Here is a 21,391-nt window from a genome sequence, read left to right as displayed (position 1 = left end):
TGGAACAATTTTGCCCTGTTTTGTATTCATTGTAATCTATGATTAAGATTTGGACAGTAATGAAAGCTCCCTGTCACAACCTTTATGATGTAGCTTTGTCCTGGCACAGTCTGAAAACAGTTATCTTGGTCAGAGATCCTGGGACACTCTCACACATGTTCTTTGAATGTATCTGGTCTAAAATTTTGTGTGTATTTTTTAGTTAAAAGAGTTGATTTCTGCTTCATCAGTAATCATTTGTGACATCTGTTTTGTCTGTTGTAACATTTACTTTTGGTCTCAGTAGATTCAAACTGTCATTCCAAAATACACCATCATTTCTTCCAGCACTTTATATAATGGGAGACCAGTTTCTGGAAAGGCCCCTAAAAGCAAGTAATACAGATGGATGTGTCAGTATTTTACCTGTTTATTAAAAAAGAAACCAAAAGTTAGGAATTTACTTTGAAAGGCACTATGTTATATTGGTGAGCAGGAAGAATTGTGTTGGGTAAATATAACAGACTTTTCATTTTCTTCTGTGTCTTTCCATTGTACTCACCTGGGGAACTTCACACACTTAGAAGTTTTTCTCAAATGTATTTTGGTCAGTATATTTTTATTACATTAATATGTCTATGAAGGATTTAGGGCCTGTGGTATTTTATTATGGCATCTTATTTAATTTGTATAATATAGGTTAGATTTGTAAAGTGTGTTTAACTCTAGTAAGTTGAATAATTTGTTTTATTTATTTATTTTAGTTACGTGTTCCTATTTTGTTAAAGACCTTTGGCCAGAGCAAGACATAAAAGATTCTTTTCAAGAAGTGATACTGAGAAGATACAGAAAATGTGGACCTGAGAATTTACAGTTAAGAAAAGGCTCTGCAAGTGTGGATGAGTGTAATCTGTACAAAGAAGGTTATAATGAAGTTAGCCAGTGTTTGACAGCTACCCAGACTGAAATAGTTCAAGGTGATAAATATATGAAAGTCTTTCTTAGACGTTTAAATTCAAATAGACATAAGACAAGATGTACTGGAAAGAAAACTTTCAAATATAAAAAACGTGACGAATCATTTTGCATGCATTTGTACCTAAGTCAAAATAAAAGAATTCATATTAGAGAGAATTCTTACCAATGTGAAGAATGTGGCAAAGTCTTTAAGCGGTCCTCACACCTTTCTAGACACATGAGAATCCATACTGGAGAGAAACCTTTCAAATGTGAAGAATGTGGCAAAGTCTTTATGCGGTTCTCAGCCCTGTCTACACACACGAGAATCCATACTGGAGAGAAACCTTTCAAATGTGAAGAATGTGGCAAAGCTTTTAAGCACTCCTCAACTCTTAGTACACATAGGATGACTCATACTGGAGAGAAACCCTACAGATGTGAAGAATGTGGCAAAGCCTTCAACACATCCTCACACCTTACTGCACATAAGATAATTCATACTGGAGAGAAACCCTACAAATGTGAAGAATGTGGCAAAGCGTTTAACCATTCTTCATCTCTTACTACACATAAGTTCATTCATGCTGGAGAGAAACCCTACAAATGTGAAGAATGTGGCAAAGCTTTTTATCGATTCTCATTCCTTACTAAACATAAGATAATTCACACTGGAGAGAAATTTTACAAATGTGAAGAATGTGGCAAAGGCTTTTACTGGTTTTCAACCCTTACTAAACATAAGAAAATTCATACTGGAGAGAAACCCTACAAATGTGAAGAATGTGGCAAAGCCTTTAATGTGTCTTCAAACCTTACTACACATAAGATGATTCATACTGGAGAGAAACCCTACAAATGTGAAGAATGTGGCAAGGGCTTTAACTACTCCTCAAAACTTATTAAACATAAGATGATTCATACTGGAGAGAAACCTTACAAATGTGAAGAATGTGGCAAAGCCTTTAACCAATCCTCAAACCTTACTACACATAAGGTAATTCATACTGGAGAGAAATCTTATAAATGTGAGGAATGTGGCAAAGCTTTTACCCATTCCTCACACCTTACTTCGCATAGGAGAATTCACACTGGAGAGAAACCCTACAAATGTGAAGAATGTGGCAAAGCTTTTAACCAATCCTCAAATCTTAGTAAACATAAAATAATTCATATTGGATAGAAGTCTTACAAATCTGAAGAATGTGATAAAGCCTTTAACCAAACTGCAACTCTTACTAAGCATAGGAAAAATTATCCTTGAAGGAAACCCTACAACTGTGAAGAATGTGGAAGTTCTCTCAAGCAGTCCTCATAATTTATTAAACAAAATAACTCATACTGGAGAGAAACTGTACAAATATAAGAATGGCCTCAACTCTTAAAAAGCATTGAAAAAAATTCATCCTATATGGAAATCCTATGAGTGTGAAAAACATAGCAAAGCCTTTAACAACACATAACCGCTGCTCCAGGGGAGGGTCCCCATGCCAATGCACAACTAGATTTTGATCCCCAGGCCTATGTTCAAGTGTCTTTGTGGGCTGTCAGGGCTTGGGACCAAATTCCCAAAAGCAGAGTTCAACAGGGATCTTTTATAAATGTTCAACAAGGGCCTCAGGAGCCATTTGCTGAGTTTATCAATCAGTTAACCCAGGCAATTAAGAGAGAAATTTGTCACAGCCAGGCTGCTATCTTATTGTTGCAATTGACTTTGGAAATGCTAATGTGGACTGCGGGCAAGCAATGCAAGCAGAGGAAAGGGAGTTACAGTTGGGAAACTTACATGAGCATGTCAGCTGACGGGAACTGAGACACACAAAGCCAAAATATTGGCTATGGCATTAGGCCTCCTAAAGTGAAAGAAATCAAAATGATTTTCTCTGTGGAAAGCCAGATCATATGAAAAGGAAATGCCTCCATAGTAGAGACCAAGGTAACTCAGGGAAAGAACCCCCTTCTGTATGCCCCTAACATAAAAAGGGGACACAGTGGGCAAATCCATGCAGGTCGAAATTTGGCAAAAACGGAAACCATGTAAGTAACCAGGTGGGAACCTTCATGAGGGACCATCCCTGGGCCCCACTTCAAACTGGGGCAATGTCAGCAGCTTTCCTTGGTTAGATGGAAACTCCACAGTCCTCTCTCTCAGAGCAGTCACCACTGGGAGTGCAGGACTGGACTTACTCTGCCCCAACAAATAAGTGCTAAAAGAAGAAGACCCTAAAAGGGTTGCAACTGGGATGTGGGGCCCCTCGCCTCTGGGAACAGTGGGAGTAGTCCTGTGGTGGTCTAGCCTATCCAGTGAAGAATTTAATGTGCTCACTGGAGAATGGATAGTGATTACCAAGGTGAGATATGGTTACGATGGAATGTAAAGGTCTGCATATTCTCTCTGGACCAAAGGTAGCTCAGTTACTATTTTACCATACTGGGTTTCCAGTGCCCATGGAAAGCAAAAGGGAAAGGGAAGTTTTAAAAGCACAGGAGCCACAGGAGTATATTAGAATAAATCATTGATCAGAGACCCATAATTACCTTAAAAATCAAAGATAAATTTACTGTCTTATTGGACATGGGCAGACATTTCAATCGGCGATCAAAGCTGTGCAGAAACTTGGCCCTGGGTCACTCAGAAACAAAAAATTGTTGGCATTGGGGATGTGCAGACAGCCGAGCAGAGCACCTGCCCCCTACCTGCTGTGATTCAGAAGGAAACAAGGCAGTTACACAACCTCTAATCATGCCCATTCCTGTTAACCTTTGGGAACAAGGCCTATTACCCACTATGGGTGACTCTGCAGACCCCTTTCTAACAAGACACTGTTACTGTTCCTCCCCTAGCTCGGATCCAATTTAAGCAGAACGGTGGCCTCTGAAGGGAGAGAAATTGCAGAAGGCCCATGAATTAGTTGATGAGCAATCAAAAGCTGGGCATATAGAACCATCTGATATGATAGTCCCTAGAATTCGCCCATTTTTGACATTCCCAAAAAGTCTGGGAAATGGAGACTTTTGCAATGACTTACATGCTGTCAATGCCAATTTGCAACCTATGGGACCCCTTCAGCAGGGGCTTCCTTCCTCTGTGATGATTCCCCAAGATTGGTCTATAATCATACTGACTTAAAGGACTGTGCATACAATTTCCGTAGCAGACCAGGACAGAGAAAAATTTGCATTTACAATACCAGCTATCAGTAATGAAAGGACAGCTTGTTAATTTCATTGGAAAGTACTTTCTCAAAGACTGTTAAACTGCCTTACCATGCGTCAGTATCATGTAAATCAAGCTTTGTTCCCCAGTAGAAAAGAATTTCCTGATTGCAAGGTTATTTATTTCATGGATGATGATCTACTAGCAGCCCTAATGGAGCCAATGCTTTTAAATATATTTACCTCTCTCATAAAGAATACACAGCTAAGAGGCTGAATCATTGCTCCTGAAAAGGTACAAATGTCCTCTCCTTGGAAAATCTTGGGTACATACTAACTTCCTAGTCACTAAGGCCTCAAAAGATTTAAGTTAAATACTAGCAACTTTGCCAGGCTCAGTGGCTCATGTCTGTACTCCCAGCACTTTGGGAGGCTGAGATGGGTGGATAACAAGGTCAAGAGATCGAGACCATCCTGGTCAACATGGTGAAACCCCGTCTCTACTCAAAATACAAAAAAGTAGCTGGGCATGGTGGCGCGTGCCTGTAATCCCAGCTACTCAGGAGGCTGAGGCAGGAGAATTGCCTGAACCCAGGAGGCGGAGGTTGCGGTGAGCCGAGATCGCGCCATTGCACTCCAGCCTGGGTAACGAGCGAAACTCCATCTCAAAAAACAAAAAACAAACAAAAAAAAACTAGCAACTTTAACACCTTAAATGGTTATCAGAAATTACTAGGCAGTATCAACTTGGTCCCCCTCTTTAGGCATTCTTACTTACAAGCTGCAAAACCTGTTTGCTATCTTAAAGGACAATACAGCCCTGAATTCTCCCAAATAACCCCTACAACATAAAGGGAATCGAGGAAATAGAACAAGCTGTCTCTCAAAGGCAGCTAGATTGCACTGAGCTGCAGTATTCAATTGTTTATTTTTCTCATCAAACACTCCCCTACAGGGTTAATAGGATAGATGACCCTAAGACTGCACTTTCTAGAATGGGTTTGTTGCTCACATACTGGGACTAAAACACTTCTCTCTATATCCAGTTACTTAGTGAAGTAATCCATTCAGGCCTCAGATGATGCAATCAGTTGCTAGGTTATGATCCTGATATCAGGATTCCTTTAAGTAAAAAGAAATTCTAAGCAGTACTGCCCTTACCAATGGACTTGCAAATAGCACTCTGATTACACAGGACCAATAGAGCCTGTCTTTCCTGCTGATTAACTCCTTCATTTCTTATCTCATACTCCTGTGGTCTTACCCACAAAAATAGTTTACTCCCCATACCTACTTATTGAACATTGTTTACTGATGGTATGGATAAACATGAAAAAGGAGCAGTTTGGTGGACACCACATAATTCCTTTCCTCGATGTGGGTTTAACAGCACTCAGAAAGCTGAGATTGAGGCACTAATAATGGCTCTGGAAACTGTTTACACTCAGACCCTCAATATTATTAGTGATTCTGCTTACTCTCTATTTACTGCAGAACCCTGAGACAGCCCTAATTAAGACCACTCGGGAGCCTGCCCTTGTGCTCTTTTTCTTCTGCTTCAGCAATTTATAGGTCAACATACACATCCTATTTTTATTACAGACATTTGCGCCCATAACTCACTTCCTGGCCCATTGGTTTATGGCAATAATCAAGCAGACCTTCAAGTTATGACATCACTGCTTGACCAAGCTACCCAATTGCATCAATTTTTCCACCAAAATTGGGTACACTTATCTAAACAATTTCAACTTACCCAGATACTGGATAAAGAAATTTTCCCACAATGCTCGGATTGCCAGCTCACCGGCACGTCACCTCCTTCTACAGGTGTTAACTCTAGAAGATTAGAACCTTATCAGTTATGGCAAACAGATGTTACATCCCTGCATTTGGAAAACAAAGATATGTACATGTATCCATTGACACGAACACTCATTTATAATTAGTGCACACAGCATCCCTGGAGAGGCTACTCAATATGTCATCAGACATCTTTTAACATTTGCATTTATGGGACAGCCCACAAAAATAAAACTGATAATGGTCCAGCTTGCGCCAGCTCACAATTTCAATAATCTTGTCACACATGGAATATTCAACATTTTACAGGCATCCCATATAACCCCCAAGGACAGGCCATAGTAGAATGTGCCCGTTCCACTCTTAAAAATATGCTCAAAAAACAAAAAGGGGAGTATGAGTAAAGGGTCCTGCAACACTATTGGCATTAGCCTTATTTACCCTAAAATTTTTAAATTTAGATGGTAAATTTCAATCAGCTGTAGAAAAGCACTTTGCTAAGCTTGTCAAGACATAAAACCTGCAGTTTTATGGAAAGATGTAAACATTAACATCCAGCATGGTCCAAATGAATTATTAACATGGGGAAGAGAGTATGCTTGTGTTCCCACCTCTTCAGGTCCACTTTGGATTCCAACACAATGCATCAAACCATACCATAGTCTAACTAGGACCCAACCCAGTACCAGAAATAAAGGAACTAACCCTACAGGACACACAGCCAAAGACAATGCGGTGTGCGAGCATTTCTTTTATTGACATCTTTACCAACACTTGCTTTTTAATGAGAGTCATTCTAACAGGAATGAATTATCTTACAGTTTTTGTTTTTGGCTTGCCTGTTTGTGATAATTGACATTGAACATTTTTGTTTTTGTTTTATTGAGATGGAGTTTCGCTATTGTTACCCAGGCTGGAGTGCAATGGCACGATCTCAGTTCACCGCAACCTCCGCCTGCTGGGTTCAGGCAATTCTCCTGCCTCAGCCTTCTGCGTAGCTGGGATTACAGGCACGCACCACCATGCCCAGCTAATTTTTTGTTATTTTTAGTAGAGACGGGGTTTCACCATGTTGACCAGGGTGGTCTTGATCTCTTGACCTCGTGATCCACCCACCTGGGCCTCCCAAAGTGCTGGGATTACAGGCGTGAGCCACCACACCCAGCAAACGTTTTTAAATATATCCGTTGGCTCTATGTTTGTATCTTCTTGAAAAAATACTTATTTCAGCTGTTTGCTTATTTTTAATGATAATTTTCTTTTGTTGTATTGTCATTTGAGTTTTTAATATATTTTTGCTGTTAACCCCTTGTCACATGTATAATTTGCAAATATTGTCTCTCTTGGTTGTCACATTCTGCTGATTGTATCAGATTCTGTGCAGCAGCTTTTTAATTTGAAGTGATTTGACTTATTTATTCTTCCTTACTGTGTCCTGAGATGTTTAGGTTAAATTTTAAAACTTGCTGCTTAGACCAATGTTATGGGGCTTTCACTCTATTTTTTGGTACCAGTAGTTTCAGTTATAGGCCTTACATTAAATTGGCTAATTTATTTAGAGTTTATTTTTACATATGATGTGCGATGAGAGTCTCGCTTTTCTTCTGCTGCATATGGATATAAAGTTTTCTTAACATGATTTATTGAAAATACTGTTCTTACCTTTAAACAGTCACCTTTATTTAAAATCAGTTAGCTGTAAATACATGGATACATTTCTGCTCCTTTCTTCTTCTCCATTGACCTGTCTGTTTTTATTCAAGTACCATACTGTTTTTGTTTCCATAGCTTTGTGCTATATTTCAAAGTCAGGTAGGATGATATCTTCACTTCTTTTGTCTTGATTGCTTTGGCTATGCAAGGTCTTTTGTGGTACCATATGAATCTTACATACACTTTATGAAGTATGTGACTGGTATTCTGATACAGGTTGCATTATATCTGTAGATCATTTTGTGTAATATAAATATTTGTTAATAATGCCACTTCATGAATAATACTTCATTTATATATTATTTAATTTCTATAATGTTCTTCAGAGTAGAATGTAAGGTGTTTCAACTTTTTGATGTAGTTTATTTCAGGGCCAGGCGTGGTGGCTTACGCCTGTAATCCCAGCACTTTGGGAGGCCGAGGCGGGTGGATCACAAGGTCAAGAGATCGAGACCATCCTGGTCGACCAGGTGAAACCCTGTCTCTACTAAAAATACAAAAAATTAGCTGGGCGTGGTGGTGCGCGCCTGTAATCCCAGCAACTCGGGAGGCTGAGGCAGGAGAATTGCCTGAACCCAGGAGGCGGAGGTTGTGGTGAGCCGAGATCGCACCATTGCACTCCAGCCTGGGTAACAAGAGCGAAACTCTCTCAAAAAAAAAAAAAAAGAAAAAAAAAAGTTTATTTCAAATTATAGTTATGGTAGATGGAATTCTTTTTTAATTTCATTTTGAGATAGTTATTTTTTATTTTTATTGTTGAGATGGAATGTCGCTCTGTACCCCAGGCTGGAGTACAGTGGTGCAATCTCAGCTCACTGAAACCTCTGACTCCAAGGTTCAAGCAATTCTCCTGCTTCAGCCTCCCAAGTAGCTGGGACTACAGGCATGTGCCACCACGCCTGGCTAATTTTTGTATTTTTAGTAAGGATGGGGTTTTGTTATGTTGGTCAGTTGACCTCAATCTCTTGACTTTGTGATCTGCCCGCCTCGGCCTCCCAAAGTGCTGGGATTACTAGCATGAGCCACCATACCTGGCCTCATTTTCAGACAGTTATTAATGTATAGAAAAGCTATGACTTTTAGATGGTACTTTTGTAAGGTTTAATAAATTTGTTTTGTTGGTGATGATGATGATGATGAGTTGTTTGAGATGGAGTCTTGGTCTGTCACCCAGGCTGGAGTGCAGTGGCATGATCTTGGTACAGTGCAGCCTCTACCTTTCATGTTCAAAGTATTCTCCTGCCTCCACCTCCCAAGTAGCTGAGACTACAGGTACCCACAACTACTCCAGGCTAATTTCTGTATTTTCGTAGAGACAGGGTTTCACAATGTTGACCAGGCTGGTCTTGAACTGCTGGCCTTGTGATCCACACATCTTAGCTTCCCAAAGTGCGGAGATTACAGACATGAGCCACGATGCTGAGCCTGTTATTTTTAATATTTACTAAGATAGTAGGCTTTTATATACTTTAGATTATGTATAGGGATAAAAGGAAATTATACAGGAATAATTTAACTTCCTTTTCTCCAATCTGGATGCCTTTGATTTTATTCTCTAATCTCTTTCTCTTGGATATTTAGTACTATGTTTAGTAAGACTGACTAGAGTGGGCATCCTTGCCTTGTTCTAGCTCTTAAGAGTAAAAGCTTTCAGCATATCCCTGTTTAGTACGGTGTTGGCATTTTTTGGTTATGTGTGAAATTTATCAGCTGAAATGCATTTGTTCTATACCTAATTTTTCTGGAGATTTATTATAAGGGAATGTTAAAGTTACCAGACTTCTATTGTGGATCGATTTTTTTTTTTTTTTGCACTCTGAATCTATTTAAATGTTAGAGATGTCAAATCACAACTAATTCTACATACATACAAAAAATCATCAGAGAATACTATGAACATCTCTATGCCTGCAATCTAGAAAATTTTGAGAAAGTAAACTAACTCCTAAATACACATAACTTTCCAAGATTGAACCAGGAATAAACAGCAAAAGTGTATAAAATATATCATGTATGGCCGGGTGTGGTGGCTCACGTGTATAATCCAAGCATTTTGGAGGCCAAGGCGGTGGATCACCTGAAGTCGGGAGTTCAAGACCAGCCTGACCAACATGGTGAAACCCTGTCTTTATTTTTTTAAAAAAATAAATTTATAAAATAAATAAATAAAATATATAATGTATAAATATATAATGAAAGTGAATTTATTATTAAAAAACCTACTAACTATAAAAAGTCCTGGATTATATAAAATCACAGCCATATTTTACCAATATAAAAAGATGAGGTGGTACTAATTCTACTGAATGTATTCCAAAAAATCCAGATGGAATTCCACCGTAACTCACTATATAAAATCTGCATTATCTTGACAACAAAGTCTAGTAAAGACAGAACAATAAAAAACTACAGGCCAATATTTTTGGTAAACATTGAAACAAAAATTCTGCCTGCATGAAATACTAGCAAGCTGAGTTGACAGGCAAATCAAAGATTTATTTTGCCACAATCATATGAGGGTTATATATCACATATGCAAGAATGTTTCATCATATACAAGTCATAAGTGTGATTCACCATGTAATTAAAAGCAAAAAATTATATTATTAACAAAATAGATGCAGAAAAAACATTTAAGAAAATCCAGTATTCAGGGCCGGGCACGGTGGCTCAAGCCTGTAATCCCAGCACTTTGGGAGGCTGAGGCGGGTGGATCACGAGGTCAAGAGATCAAGACCATCCTGGTCAACATGGTGAGACACCATCTCTACTAAAAATACAAAAAATTAGCTGGGCATGGTGGTGCGTGCCCGTAATCCCAGTTACTCAGGAGGCTGAGGCGGGAGAACTGCTTGAACCCAGGAGGCGGAGGTTGCAGTGAGCCGGGATCGCGCCATTGCACTCCAGCCTGGGTAACAAGAGTGAAACTCTGTCTCAAAAAAAAAGAAAATCCAGTATTCATAAAAATATTCTCAACAAAGCAGACAGTGATAAAACATACCTCAAAAAAATAAGAGCCATGTATGACAAATCCTTGGCTAACACCATACTGATCAGGCAAAAGCTGCATGCATTTCTCATTAGAATAAAAATAAGACTTTCCACTCTAAACAACCCTATTCAACATAGTTCTGGAAGTTCTAGTCAGAGCAATCTAACAAAATGAAGAAATAAATGTCATCCAAATAGGGAAAGAGGAAGTCAAATTGTCTTCACTTATAATATAATTCTTTATCTAGAAAACTAAAGATTTTACCTAAAGACTGCTAAGCTTAAAAATTACCTTGGCCAGGCGCGGTGGCTCACACCTGTAATCCCAGCACTTTGGGAGGCCGAGGCGGGTGGATCACGAGGTCAAGAAATCGAGACCATCCTGGTCAACACAGTGAAACCCCGTCTCTACTAAAAATACAAAAATTAGCTGGGCATGGTGGCACGCGCCCGTAATCCCAGCTACTCGGGAGGCTGAGGCAGGAGAATTGCTTGAACCCAGGAGGCAGAGGTTGGGTAAGCCGAGATCGCGCCATTGCACTTCAGCCTGGGTAACAAGAGCGAAACTCCGTCTCAAAAAAAAAAAAAAAAATTACCTCATCGAAGTCTCAAGATACAAAATTCAGTGGCATTCACAAATGAATAGCATTTCCTTACACCAATAACATTTTAGCTGAGAACAAAATCAAGAAGTATTCTTTACAATAGCCATAAACAAAAAACAATATACCTAGAACTAGATTAAACCAGGAAGGTAGGATGGGTGCAGTGGCTCATGCCTGTAGTCTCGGCACTTTGGGAGGCCAAAGCAGGCAGATCATGAGGTCAGGAATCTGAGACCAGCCTGGCCAAACCCTGTGTCTACTAAAAATATCACAAATTAGCCAAGCATGGTGGCACACGCCTGTAGTCCCAGCTACTCAGGAGCTTAAGACAGGAGAATCCGTTAAATCCCAGAGGCAGAGATTGCATTGAGCTAAGACTGTGCCACTGCACTCCAGCCTGGGTAACAGAGTGAGACTGTGTCTCAAAAAAAACAAAAAACAGGGTGGTAAAATATTGCTACAAATTTAACTACAAAGTATCACTGAAAATAATCAGAGAATTTTTGAGACAGAGTCTCACTCCATTGCCTAGGCTGGAGTGCAGTGTGATCTCAGCTCACTGCAACCTCCACCTACCAGGGTTCAAGTGATTATCTTGCCTCAGCCTCCTGAGTAGCTGGGATTACAGGTGCCCGCCACCCCACCTGGCTAATTTTTGTACTTTTAGTAGACACGGGGTTTTGCTGTGTTTGCTAGGCTGGTCTCGAACTCCTGACCTTAAGTAATCCACCCACCTTAGCCTCCCAAAGGGCTGGAATTATGGACATTAGCCACCATGGCAGGCTCAACCCCATATTATTTCTGGTAACAAAGCATAGCAACATGATTTCTTGAATTTTGCCTGGATCTTAATTCATAAAACAAAGGTGAATGCCATTAAAAGGTGTTTAATACACTTTCACCAGAAACAATAATTGACTGACTTAACCAAAATGCCAGCTCTTGCCATCTAACTACCATTAAAAGGAACTGCTCAGGCTCCTAAGTGGTCAACAGTTTCACTTTCAACCTTTCTAAAAGACACATAACTTGGCCAGGCACGGTAGCTCATGCCTATAATCCCAGCACTTTGGGAGGCCAAAAAGGGCAGATTACGAGGTCAGGAGTTCAAGATCAGCCTGACCAGCATGGTGAAGCCCTTGTCTCTACTAAAAGTATAAAAAAATTAGCTGGGCATAGTGGCATTCATCTTTAGTCCCAGCTACTCAGGAGGCTAAGGCAGAATCACTTGAACCCAGGAGGCAGAGGCTGCAGTGAGCCCAAATCATGTCACTGTACTCCAGCCTGAGTGATAAGAGTGAGACTTTGTCTAAAATGAAAGGAAAAAGAAAAGGCCAGGTGCGGTCGGTGGCTCACACCTGTAATCCCAGCACTTTGGGAGGCCGAGGAGGGTGGATCATGAGGACAGGAGATTGAGACCAGCCTGGCAAATATGGTGAAATCCCGTCTCTACTAAAAATACAAAAAATTAGCTGTAAAAATACCAAAAAAGCAAAACAAAACCAAACAAAAAGGTAAATAATTTTACAAAAAATTTTTCTTTATAAACTTTTGAATAGTTGGGCTTTTACTCATAAGCAACAGACTTATATATATTTTGCAAACTCAAATACAGAACACTTAATTTTTTTTTTTTTTTTTGAGACGGAGTTTTGCTCTTGTTACCCAGACTGGAGTGCAATGGCGCGATCTCGGCTCATCGCAACCTCCACCTCCTGGGTTCAGGCAATTCTCCTGCCTCAGCCTCCTGAGTAGCTGGGATTACAGGCGCGCGCTGCCATGCCCAGCTAATTTTTTGTATTTTTAGTAGAGACGGGGTTTCACCATGTTGAACAGGATGGTCTCAATCTCTTGACCTCGTGATCCACCTGCCTTGGCCTCCCAAAGTGCTGGGATTACAGGCGTGAGCCACCGCGCCCGGCTACTTTCTTTTTTTTTAAAGACAGGGTTTCACCATGTTGGCCAGGCTGGTCTTCAACTCCTGACCTCAGGTGATCCACCTCAGCCTCCCAAAGTGCTGTGATTAGAGGCATGAGCCACCATTCCTGTAATTATTTACTTTCTTAATAAATTTGCTTTCACTTTATGACTTGTCCTGAATTCTTTCTTGGGCAAGATCCAAGAACCCTCTCTTGCGGTCTCGATCGGGACTTTTTTGTGGTAACATTTTCCTGGCAACCACAAAGGGACTATACTGAAGAGATCTTTGACCCCCACCCCCCGAAAAAAATTATCTGTGGATACCAATTGGCTGACTCCGAGTGAGTGGGATGCATATACCTGAGTAAAAGGTGAGATTAGGTTACAGGCACAACTTGGGGAAGTCAGAGTCTCTCCGAAGACATCGTAGGTTAAAGGCTTCTCTTAATACAAGTCAAGGATGTTTGACTGTACCTGGATTCAAGGCCCAACTTAGGAAGGTTATAGTCCTTCCTGAGATTTAGATTACAGACTCCTCTCAGAAAAGTCCATCTATGCTAAGAACTAGTTTCAAACTACACGAAGTTAATTGCTATTCTTTTTGCATTAATCTATCTCGCACTCTTTGCTGGAGGCTATGGGTGACAAAATTAAAAACCTATAGTACCATGAGATAAAAGGAGCTTTTTCCTCTCCAAAAGGGGAAACTTGAGAACTGATGGGACTGCTGGAAAAAAATTATTTTGCTACCAAGAAGCAGGTGCCTGAAATTGTAAAATATATTGCAGTTGTATTCTTTGTGTAGACATGCAGGATAAACTTACTTGATGTTTTCTTTTTTTGAGATTGAGTATTCCTCTGTGATTAAGTCTCCCTCTGTCACCCAGGCTGTAGTGCAGTGGTGTGATCTTGGCTCACTGCAACCTCCACCTCCTGGGTTCAAGCGATTCTCCTGCCTCAGGCTCCCCAATAGCAGGCGTGCACCACCATGCCTAGCTAATTTTGGATTTTTGGTAGAGACAGGGTTTTATCATTTTGGCCAGCCTGGTCAGAACTCATGCCCTGGCTGGAAGTTTTCTTGAACACTTACTAATCTTTGAGATAACTACCCCCCCTCCTTTTTTTTTGAGACGTAGTTTCGCTGTTGTTACCCAGGCTGGAGTGCAATGGCACAATCCCGGCTCACTGCAACCTCCGCCTCCTGGGTTGAAGCAATTCTCCTGCCTCAGCCTCCCAGTAGCTGGGATTACAGGCGCGAACCACCATGCCCAGCTAATTTTTGTATTTTTAGTAGAGACGGGATTTCACCTCGTTGACCAGGATGGTCTCCATCTCTTGACCTCGTGATCCACCCGCCTCGGCCTCCCAAAGTGCTGGGATTATAGGTGTGAGCCACTGCGCCAGGCCTGAGATCACCCCCTTAGTTGGAACTCAGAGTTATGAATGGCCCTCACCATACCGATGACTTCTGAATGAGCTCCTCTCTACCTCAAATACAAAACACCCTGAAAGTTAAGCAAGAATATCATCACCCATATTCAGCATGAAGTAGTTACAGACGATGAATCTTCATCCCTCTACAACCCTTATGATTAAGGATTTATTTGTACATAACGGGGAAAATGTCAGAGGCATACTGAACTAGAGCAAATCCATTTTGAATAGGGGCTGGGGAAATAGGGCTGAGACCTACTAGGGTGCATTCCAGATGGTTAGGCATTCTAAGACACAGGATAAGCCAGGAGATCAGCACAGGATACTGGTCATAAAGACCTACTGACAAAACAGCTTGCAGTAAAGAAGCGGGACAAACCCCAACAAAATCAAGATGGTCATGAGTGTGACCTCTGGCCATCCTCACTGCTACACTCCCACTAGTGCCATGAGAGTTTACAAATGCCACGATAACATCAGGAAGTTAGGCCGGGTGCGGTGGCTCACACCTATAATCCCAGCACTTTGGGAGGCCGAGGCGGGTGGATCACAAGGTCAAGAGATCGAGACCATCCTGGTCAACATGGTGAAACCCCGTCTCTACTAAAAATACAAAAATTAGCTGGGCATGGTGGCACGTGCCTGTAATCCCAGCTACTCAGGAGGCTGAGGCAGGAGAATTGCTTGAACCCAGGAGGCAGAGGTTGCGGTGAGCTGAGATGGCGCCATTGAACTCCAGCCTGGGTAACAAGAGCGAAACTCCATCTCAAAAAAAAAAAAAAAAAAAAAAAAATCAGGAAGTTCTTATATGGTCTAGAATGGGGAGGCATAAATAGTCCACTGCTTGTTTAGCATACAATTAAGAAATAGCCATAAAAATGGGCAACTAGTATCCCTCTGGACTACTCTGCCAATGGAGTAACCAATTCTTTTACTTCTTTCCTTTTTTTGAGATAGTTTTGCTCTTGTTGCCCAGGCCGGAGTACAATGGCATGATCTCCGCCTCCCAGGTTCAAGCAATTTTCTTGCCTCAGCCTTCTGAGTAGCTGGGATTATAGGCATACACCACAACACCCAGCTAATTTTGTATTTTTTTCTTTTAAGTAGAGATGTGGTTTCTCCATGTTGGTCAGGCTAGTTTTTAACTCCTGACCTCAGGTGATCCACTGGTCTCCACCTCCTGAAGTACTGGGGTTACAGGCATGAGCCAGTGCACCCTGCCTATTTCTTCACTTTCTTAATAAACTTGCTTTTATTTTACTCTATGAACTCACCCTGAATTCTTTCTTTCTTTCTTTCTTTTTTTTTTTTTTTTTTGAGACGGAGTTTCACTCGTTACCCAGGCTGGAGTGCAGTGGTGTGATCTTGGCTCACCGCAACCTCCACCTCCTGGGTTCAGGCAATTCTCCTGCCTCAGCCTCCTGAGTAGCTAGGACTAGGCATGCGCCACCATGCCCAGCTAATTTTTTGTATTTTTAGTAGAGACGGGGTTTCACCATGTTGACCAGGATGGTCTCCATTTCTTGACCTCGTGATCCACCCGCCTCAGCCTCCCAAAGTGCTGGCATTACAGGAGTGAGCCACTGTGCCCGGCTCTGAATTCTTTGAGTGAAATCGAAGGACCCTCTCTTGGGGTTTGGATTCATAAAAACTTGGCACATTTTCTTCTTTTTCTCATTAAAAGAGTCAGCTGTATTTGTCTTGAGTGGTCTAAATGAAATTTTTCACAGGCTACTAAACTCTGAGCTACCCTCAATCTGAGCCATTATGCAACTTCATTTTATGTCCCTCCTTCTGAAGTCAGAACATGCTGACTTTAGGGTAAGACATTAATCTGATCTAAAATTTGAATTTTAACCCCCCATTTGCCCTTCCCCTCCATTCTTTCTAATCTTGTAAGCTCCACTCTATGAACAAAAGCCCTAGTCTACCTAAAATTACATTCCTTAGAGTTTTTATAGCCAATTTCCTCCTGTTGCAATATTCTTTTGGAGTTCTTTTTTGTTTTTGGACACAAGGTCTTGCTGTATCATCCAGATTAGAGTACAGTGGCACAATCTCTGTTCACCTCAACCTCTGTCTCCTGAGTTCAAGTATTTCTCATTTCTCAGCCTACTGAGTACATGGCACTACAGGCACCTGACACCATGCCTGACTAATTTTTGTATTTTTAGCAGAGACAGGGTTTTACCATATTGGTCAGGCTGGTCTCAAACTCCTGACCTTGAGTGAGTTGTCCGCCTCAGCCTCCCAAAGTGTGGGGATTATAGATTTCAGCCACCTCGCCTGGCTATGGAATTAAATTTTTTTTTTTGTTTTTTTAAGACAGAGTCTCAGCCAGGCATGGTGGCTCATGCCTATAATCCCAGCACTTTGGGAGGCCAAGGTGGGCAGATCACGAGGTCAAGAAATCGAGACCTTCCTGGCCAACATGGTGAAACCCCGTCTCTACTAAAAAATACAAAATTTAGCTGGGCGTGGTAGCACACACTTGTAGTCCCAGCTACTGGGGAGGCTGAGGCAGGAGAATTACTTGAATCCAGGAGGCAGAGATTGCAGTGAGCCGAGATTGCGCCACTTCACTCCAGCCTGGCGCCTGGTGACAAAGCAAGACTCTGTCTAAAAAAAAAAAAAAAAAAAAAGACAAGTGTGTCTGACTCATGTTTCAAGTCAGGCCATTCAGTCACTTGAGAGATTCTTCCACTGTTATAACCAAGCGAGTTAGAAGGAAAGTGTCACTCTCTGAGTTCCAAATTAAGAGTCCTTTATTTGCCAGCCACCAAGAGATGGCTACTGCTCACAATTCTCTCGGCCCGAGGATGGGGCTTGATTCCCCTTTATACCTTGATTTAGGTAGGGGAGTGGGAGCCTAGCTGAAGCAGAATTTTACAGAAGCAGAACAAGTAAGTTAGATAGGGAAGCTGGTAACCCAGGGAAAGGAGGTTCCCAGGATTGTTGATTGCTAAGGGTATTTCCATGCAATTACTAAGGGGGTAGCAGGGGAACTTTCCATACAACCAATTACCAAGGAGGGTATCCACAATAGCAGGTAGACTTGCCAAGCAGGATGTGGTTACAGTGGTTACAGGTACTGTTGCTCACTTATGTGCTCAAGAACCACTCATTCAGGAGACATGGCACCATTTCTTGGTAACTGCCCTAGGCGCATTTGACTTTACAAGCTCTTACACCATCTTACTAGAGTGAGTTTCTTGTTGGTTTTGTTGTCTGTCTTTTGGGATACTATTTTTTTTTTTGGTCACGAATTTTTTTTTTAACTCTTTCACTTTTACCATATTTATTTCACTATTTTTCTGTTCCCTTAGATAACTTAGAGGGCAGAAATTATTCCTGTGTTTTTGCCTCATTACCAGCATCTGATTGGCTGACCAACAATTTGTCTCCAAGAAATCAAATCTGGGTTTGTAGAAGACAATTTTTTTTTTTTTTTGAGATAGTTTTGCTCTTGTTGTCCAGGCTGAGTGCAATGGCACAATCTTGGCTCACCACAAACTTCACCTCAAGAGATTCAAGATTCAAGAGATTCTCCTGCTTCAGCCTCCTGAGTAGCTAGAATTACAGGCACGCACCACCACACCCAGCTAATTTTTGTATTTTTGGTAGAGACGCAGTTTCTCCATGTTAGTCAGGCTAATCCCGAAGACAATTTTGACATCTCAAGGGGTTACCTTTCAAAATAACAGTACACCAGAAGATTGCTGTCAGCCTCAGGATATCCACTTGCTCCCTTTAGAGGATACATTCCATATCTCGGTTCGTCCTATGGGAGAAAATAAACCAGAAGCTGACATCCACTAGACACTCTAGCTGACATAACCACGACAGATATCTTGGTTTATCCCAGATAATACTGAAATCCAGAACCAGGCAAAAACTAAAGGGTGGCTGATGACACATCACCCCAAACATTTTCCAAAGCAGAACTTTTACGCAAAAATGTTCTGATAAAATCTCTGTGCCCAGAGAAGATAAAAAGAAAAGAGACACAGAGATTTTCTACAATACAGTATCAGGGGCTTATTATTTGCTTTCCTTTCACAGGATATGTTTACAAACAAGTAACAAATCTTATCAAAAGCACCATTTAGGCCAGCCTAGGTGGCTCATGCCTGTAATCTGAGCACCTTGTGGGGCTGAGGTGGGCGGATCATAAGGTCAGGAGTTCAAAACCAGCCTGGCCAACATGGTGAAACGCCATCTCTAATAAAATACAAAAAATTAGTCAGGTGTGGTGGCACCTGTGCTATAGCTGGAACCTGAGCAACGCCATTTTATAAAAGACAAAGCTGTTTTTCAGAAATAAGTTGTAACGGCTGCACCATAACTACCAGCCTTGGCTTCTGTAAATAAGACTGCTAGTTTACTCTGCAGAATGCAAAGAGGTAAAGCTGCTTACCTTCTCTGATCAGTAACTGCCAGAGTTGCTAGCCTTTGCTTACCGGTAATAACCAGAATAAGCAGCCCAAGATAATGCCATCCTGGCTCCTGCAACGTGTAATAAGTAACAGATCAGTGACCCTACCCAGATAATGTATAAACTAATGTTTATCTTGACTTCTGTAAACCACTTAAGTAACAATCGGAATGACAAAAGTCCCCTGGCCCTTGGAATGTCCGGAGCACCCCCCTCACCCACGTCTCGGCCCAGGAGGTGATTTACAGAATCAACTAGCCCTGGAAATGTCTGAAGCCTTTCATCCCCATCTCCGCTCCTCACCCCCACTCCCAAGGTGGTTTTACAGGTATAAAAAGGTCTTGTCACCCTCTTTCTCTGCCACGGGTTGGAGAGACGTGAGTCCTCCGTGGTCACAGGCAATAAACCCTGCAATTTGGCATACTTTTGTCTTGGTGTTGACTTTCTATGCTCGGTCCGGTATAACAACCCACCTGTACTCCCAGCTACTCAGAAGGCTGAGGCAGGGGAATCACTTGAACCTGGGAGGCAAAAGTTGCAGTGAGATGAGATCATGCCACTGCTCTTTAGCTTGGTGACAGTGCAAAACTCCATCTCAAAAAAAAAAAAAAAAAAAAAAGGGCCGGGCGCCATGGCTCACGCCTGTAATCCCAGCACTTTGGGAGGCCGAGGCCGGTGGATCACAAGGTAAAGAGATCCAGACCATCCTGGTCAACATGGTGAAACCCCGTCTCTACTAAAAATACAAAAAATTAGCTGGGCATGGTGGTGCGTGCCTGTAATCCCAGCTACTCAGGAGGCTGAGGCAGGGGAATTGCCTGAACCCAGGAGGCGGAGGTTGCGGTGAGCCGAGATCGCGCCATTGCACTCCAGCCTGGGTAACAAGAGCGAAACCCCGTCTCAAAAAAAGAAAAGAAAATAGGAACAAGGAACCCCACAGAACAAAACTCTTCCCATTCATAAACCCAATCCCCAAGTCAGGATTCTCCTGAGGAACCTCCCGTGGCCTTTGCACAATGTGGGAGACACAGCACTGCCAGTGCAGAGCTCCGCAGAGAGGGCTGCAGGCCAGGGAACAGCACGGCACAGAAAAAAACCAGGACGCCCTCCTGTCAGCGAAGCCGCCATCATATGGCTGAAGGGGACCGAGGCCAAGCTGGACAAGGAGAATAAATTGTGGGGCTGACTTCGGGAAGGCCTGAGTCCCACCACAGCCGCTTCCCACCAGTTCCAACCAGCCCCTCTCCTACCTCAGGAAGTCGGGCCGGCACTCTCACCATTTCTAGGCTTCCAGGGGGTCCCGGCCTCTTAGCTGTGGATCTCCCAATACCACGACAGGGCCACAAAGCGTGCGCCTTTAGGAGCAGAGCACACAGCGCAGTGAAGAGGAGACCTGGAGCTCCAGCTTCAGGGGGAGACAAAGGAACCACCACACGCAGGAAGCCGCCCTGTCCGCTTCAGCTGCCTGCTTGATTGGACAGTTCCCAGCCCAGCGTTGCTCATTGGATAACGTTTAAAACCCCACCCCCTCAGGCCCTGAGTGACAGAAGATGTGATTAGATACTGGGCTGAATGAAGAGTGACAGCCTAGGCTGCAGTTTTTTCAGGCAGGGGTTCCTCCCTGAGCTGAGCTAGGACCACCCCAGGGGGTATTTGCATTCAACCTTGAGTATAACGTCATATGCATTTGTAAATAGTATATCATATGGCTATATACAAATTTTAAAAATATATAATAACAAATGTTTTAAAATGTCAGCCTTTTTTTTTTAAGAGATGGAGTTTTGCTCTTGTTGCCCAGGCTGGAGTGCAATGGCGCGATCACCGCTCACTGCAACCTCCGCCTCCCAGGTTCGAGCAATTCTCCTGCCTCAGCCCTCTGAGTAGCTGGGATTATAGGCATGCGCCACCACACCTGGCTAATTTTTGTATTTTTTTTTGTAGAGACGGGGTTTCACCATGTTGGTCAGGCTGGTCTCAAACTTCTGATCTCATGATCCGCCCTCCTCGGTCTCCCAAAATGCTGGGGTTAGAGGCGTGAGCCACCAGGCCTGGCACAATGTCAGCTTTTTTACGTTTTTCGCTTATGGTCCTTTGAGTAGCCTGAGATTTTAAGAATGAGGTAATCATCTGAAATAAAATGTGAGCCCCATGTGAATTTTGAATTTTCGTTTTTTTTTGTTTTTGCTTTTGTTTTGAGACGGAGTTTCACTCGTTACCCAGGCTGGAGTGCAATAGCGCGATCTCGGCTCACTGCAACCTCCGCCTCCTGGGTTCAGGCAATTCTCCTACCTCAGCCTCCTGAGTAGCTGGGATTACAGGCGCGCGCCACCATGCCCAGCTAATTTTTTGTATTTTGAGTAGAGACGGGGTTTCACCATGTTTACCAGGATGGTCT

General features: G+C 42.2%; 1 protein-coding gene and 1 long non-coding RNA gene across 10 annotated transcripts in view; one reads left to right on the top strand and one right to left on the bottom strand.

Moving 5' to 3' along the window:
• Nucleotides 1-4,350, top strand: part of LOC118142814 (uncharacterized) — a 73,063-nt gene extending 68,713 nt beyond the window's left edge. For all 5 annotated transcript variants that reach the window (XM_035285572.3, XM_035285574.3, XM_035285573.3 and 2 more), the window contains one exon: nucleotides 744-4,350. In XM_035285572.3, coding sequence (XP_035141463.1) covers nucleotides 744-2,119 — 1,376 coding nt within the window. In that variant the 3' untranslated portion in view covers nucleotides 2,120-4,350. The remainder of the gene's footprint in view (nucleotides 1-743) is intronic.
• Nucleotides 250-20,412, bottom strand: LOC144580948 (uncharacterized). 5 transcript variants are annotated; one of them, XR_013531332.1, is made up of 6 exons: nucleotides 20,244-20,412; nucleotides 18,976-19,064; nucleotides 5,849-18,339; nucleotides 3,475-3,636; nucleotides 2,723-2,789; nucleotides 250-365 (listed from the first exon to the last, which is right to left on the bottom strand). It is a non-coding gene; the product is annotated as an uncharacterized LOC144580948 (long non-coding RNA). The 5 variants fall into 5 exon arrangements; XR_013531331.1 differs by having other exon boundaries at nucleotides 3,475-18,339; XR_013531328.1 differs by having other exon boundaries at nucleotides 2,723-18,339.
• Between the last annotated feature and the right edge of the window lie 979 nt (nucleotides 20,413-21,391).

This window comes from Callithrix jacchus, chromosome 22, assembly GCF_049354715.1.
Source record: "Callithrix jacchus isolate 240 chromosome 22, calJac240_pri, whole genome shotgun sequence".
In the NCBI taxonomy this organism is placed as follows: Eukaryota; Metazoa; Chordata; class Mammalia; order Primates; family Cebidae; genus Callithrix; species Callithrix jacchus.
Note: the sequence above shows the minus strand (reverse complement) of the source record. Positions and strands in the feature narration are given on the sequence as shown.